General features: G+C 64.8%; 1 protein-coding gene across 1 annotated transcript in view; it reads left to right on the top strand.

Moving 5' to 3' along the window:
• Positions 1–3,950, top strand: part of DES (desmin) — a 5,762-nt gene extending 1,812 nt beyond the window's left edge. The window contains exons 3-10 of the mRNA XM_009884144.1: positions 822–882; positions 1,063–1,158; positions 1,248–1,409; positions 1,501–1,626; positions 2,337–2,557; positions 3,386–3,435; positions 3,701–3,783; positions 3,909–3,950. Of these exons, the coding sequence (XP_009882446.1) occupies positions 822–882; positions 1,063–1,158; positions 1,248–1,409; positions 1,501–1,626; positions 2,337–2,557; positions 3,386–3,435; positions 3,701–3,783; positions 3,909–3,950 (841 nt within the window). The remainder of the gene's footprint in view (positions 1–821; positions 883–1,062; positions 1,159–1,247; positions 1,410–1,500; positions 1,627–2,336; positions 2,558–3,385; positions 3,436–3,700; positions 3,784–3,908) is intronic.
• The last annotated feature ends 12 nt before the right edge of the window (positions 3,951–3,962 follow it).

A 3,962-nucleotide genomic window follows, 5' to 3' on the forward strand; every position in this document is an offset into this window, starting at 1 on the left:
GGTGGGGCTGAGTGAACCCCCAGGGACTGACCAGCATGGGGACGCCTGGCAGCAGGGGCGGATGCTCAGGGGGAGTCACTTGCTCTGATGCCGGTCTGCATCTTCCCTCCTGGCCCCTGTGCCCCGGGGATGCCGAGTCCCCATCTCCTGGGGGTGACGCAGCCTGCTGCCTCCCTCCTCAACTCCAGCCTCTGCTCCAGATGACCGGCACTGGGGTCCTGCTGGGGCAGAGCCCCTGATGCTGGGAGGCTGGGGGTGGTGGCATGGAGGACCCCCGAATGTCAGAGTAGGAGCAGGGCACAGAACAAACGGGTGTCGAGTTCCTTCCACCCCGTGTGCCAGCATCGCCCGGGCACCTCTGACTCCTCCCCGCCGCCCTCCCCCCAGCCCTGACCTTGGGCTCACACCCCAGCGCTGCCCCCTCCGTACCCCCTTCCCACCGCATCGCTGAGACCCCCCTGTCCTCTTGCTCTCCCCGGGACGGTTCAGCCGGTGGCTATCCCTTGCCCCCCTCCCCATGCCGGACCCTGCACTCTGTCCCCCCCGGCTGCCGGCCACTCTCCCCTATAAGGGCCGGGGCAGTGCGTGTGGCACCGAGCTGACCTCATGCCTTTGTGCTCTCTCCGGCGTTGACTATAATAGGGAATGGGAGGAAGAGCCCCTGGCCCTTTGCCAGCCCTCCCGCCGCCCGCCGGGAATGCAGGACAATCCCATGTCTTCCCACCGGGCCACGCTGTGCTCGGGGGCAGCTCGGAGGGGACGTCGCTGACGGGGGACGGGGCTCCCTCCGCGTGTCCCTGACCTCCTCTCTTTGCCCGCAGGCTGCAAGAGGAGATCCAGCTGAAGGAGGAGGCTGAGAACAACCTGGCTGCTTTCAGAGCCGTGAGTACCCGTCCCCCCTGCGGGGTGTGGGACCCCCACCTCCCCTCCTGCCCCGTCTCCGCTCCGGCAGCCCAGCCCCGTCATCGGGGCATGGCCCTGGGCACAGCTTTGCACCCTCCCTGTGTCCCTGTGCTCTCCCCGCACCCCTCCTGCTAACTCTTGCTCTCCGTGTCCCCCCAGGACGTGGACGCGGCCACGTTGGCACGCATCGACCTGGAAAGGCGCATCGAGTCCCTGCAGGAGGAGATCGCCTTCCTCAAGAAGGTGCACGAAGAGGTAGGTTGGGGGGTGGCCCTCTTTTCCGCAGGCACCCACGGGGCCGGGGGATGGAGCAGGTGCCATGAGGTGTCTCCTTGTCCCCCCAGGAAATCCGGGAGCTGCAGGCTCAGCTGCAGGAGCAGCACATCCAGGTGGAGATGGACATCTCCAAGCCTGACCTGACGGCTGCGCTGCGGGACATCCGTGCCCAGTACGAGAGCATCGCTGCCAAGAACATAGCTGAGGCTGAGGAGTGGTACAAGTCCAAGGTACGGGAGGCGGTGGGCTCTGGACTGGCCCCAACGTGGTGGGTCCTGGCCATCCCAATGGCCGTGCCGACTGACCCTGGTCTTTCCTCAGGTGTCTGACCTGACACAGGCGGCCAACAAGAACAACGATGCGCTGCGGCAGGCAAAACAGGAGATGCTGGAGTACCGGCACCAGATCCAGTCCTACACTTGCGAGATCGATGCCCTCAAGGGCACGGTGAGCCATGGGCAGCGTTGGGGAGACCCCCAGCTTCCCTGCAGGGACCTGCTGCTCCAAGGGCTGCTGGAGGACCTCTGAACATCTCTGGGGTGGGGTGCTCTTCCCAGCGCTCTGAGCTGTTGCGGTGGAGGACACTCGTCTCCCAGTGCTGTGCCTTCCTCAGTGGCAGTCTGGGCCTCTGCGAGGTGTTTTTGGCAGAGCCCCGGGGTCAAGGCGCAGATTGCAAAAGGTGCCCCAGCCTGGGAGGCTCCAGGCAGGCGGGTGCAGGGCTCGGGGTGTCTGGTTGCAGGCTGGGAAGGTGGTTGCAAACAAACAGGGCACAACAGTCCCTCTCCTGCATGGTCATGGTCACAGGAGCCAGCCAGCGGTGCCACCCCCGGGCAACCGTCCACTGCTCCTGCACCTCTCCATGTCCTCCTGCTGGGTTACGATGGCTTTGCTGGGAATCCTGGGCAGGCAGGCAGAGGGTGCTGGTGTTGCCCAGGTCCTGCCCAGCTTGCCCCTGGCCAGATCCTGCTGTCCAGTGCTGGGCAGACGGAAGGTGCTGGCCACCCATCATGGACCCATGTCAGCTGGAGCCAGCCCAGGGCTGACCACAGCTCTCCCAGAGTCTCCCCTAGGATGCCCCCAGCACCCTCAGCTTCCACCTCAAGTGACCCCTGGCTCCTCTGGGTCTCCCCCCTCGCTGAACCCCCTTGTCCTCCCAGAATGACTCGCTGATGCGCCAGATGCGGGAGATGGAGGAACGTTTCGCAGGGGAGGCCGGTGGGTACCAGGACACCATCGCCCGGCTGGAGGAGGAGATTCGGCACCTGAAGGACGAGATGGCCCGGCACCTGCGTGAGTACCAGGACCTACTCAATGTCAAGATGGCTCTGGACGTGGAGATTGCCACATACCGCAAGCTGCTGGAGGGCGAGGAGAACCGGTGAGCATCGGGGGGGCAGGACAAGGTGGGGGGACCAGCAGGGTCAGCTGTTTTTTGAGGGTCCCACCCCATGAACAGCTGCCCAAGGACTGGTGGTGGCTTGGCACGGTCATGGTCACAGGAGCCAGCCAGCGGTGCCACCCCCGGGCAGCCGTCCACTGCTCCTGCACCTCTCCGTGTCCTCCTGCTGGGTTAGGATGGCTTTGCTGGGAATCCTGGGCAGGCAGGCAGAGGGTGCTGGTGTTGCCCAGGTCCTGCCCAGCTTGCCCCTGGCCAGATCCTGCTGTCCAGTGCTGGGCAGACGGAAGGTGCTGGCCACCCATCATGGACCCATGTCAGCTGGAGCCAGCCCAGGGCTGACCACAGCTCTCCCAGAGTCTCCCCTAGGATGCCTCCAGCACCCTCAGCTTCCACCTCAAGTGACCCCTGGCTCCTCTGGGTCTCCCCCCTCGCTGAACCCCCTTGTCCTCCCAGAATGACTCGCTGATGCGCCAGATGCGGGAGATGGAGGAACGTTTCGCAGGGGAGGCCGGTGGGTACCAGGACACCATCGCCCGGCTGGAGGAGGAGATTCGGCACCTGAAGGACGAGATGGCCCGGCACCTGCGTGAGTACCAGGACCTACTCAATGTCAAGATGGCTCTGGACGTGGAGATTGCCACATACCGCAAGCTGCTGGAGGGCGAGGAGAACCGGTGAGCGTCTGGGGGGCAGGACAAGGTGGGGGGACCAGCAGGGTCAGCTGTTTTTTGAGGGTCCCACCCCATGAACAGCTGCCCAAGGACTGGTGGTGGCTTGTGCTGAGCTCTCCCCTCCGTATCCCCACAGGATCAGCATCCCCATGCACCAGACCTTCGCCTCCGCACTCAATTTCCGAGGTGAGCATCACCCCGTGAGGAGGGTGGCCTGGGGCGAGTCCCTAGGGGTCCTTAGTGGGTGGTTAAATCTCTCTCTTGGGGGGCTGCAACTGGGCTGGCAGGTCAGGACACATGGCGGTGGGGGCACTCGGTTGGGTGCTGCCACAAGTTGGAGGGATGGGTGAAGCCAGGGGCTCCTGAAGCCCCCCAGTGGCTTCAGCCCCACTGCTGTGCCCCCATACCACACATCCCCGCGGTCCCATCCCCTGTGTCTTCCCACCCGCAGAGACCAGCCCAGAGCAGCGTGGCTCTGAGGTGCACACCAAAAAGACCGTGATGATCAAAACCATCGAAACCCGTGACGGAGAGGTGAGCTCAGGGAGGAACCGGGGGGTAGCGGGGAGGCAGGGGGAACTGAGCATGGCTCCTGTCCCCATGCTCGGGTCTCCAGTGCCAGCATGGCATGGCATCTCACGGTGCCTCTCTCCTTGCAGGTGGTGAGCGAGGCGACCCAGCAGCAGCACGAAGTGCTGTAGAGGAGGTTGCCC

This window comes from Charadrius vociferus, unplaced genomic scaffold, assembly GCF_000708025.1.
Source record: "Charadrius vociferus isolate BGI_N301 unplaced genomic scaffold, ASM70802v2 scaffold1020, whole genome shotgun sequence".
Taxonomy (NCBI): Eukaryota; Metazoa; Chordata; class Aves; order Charadriiformes; family Charadriidae; genus Charadrius; species Charadrius vociferus.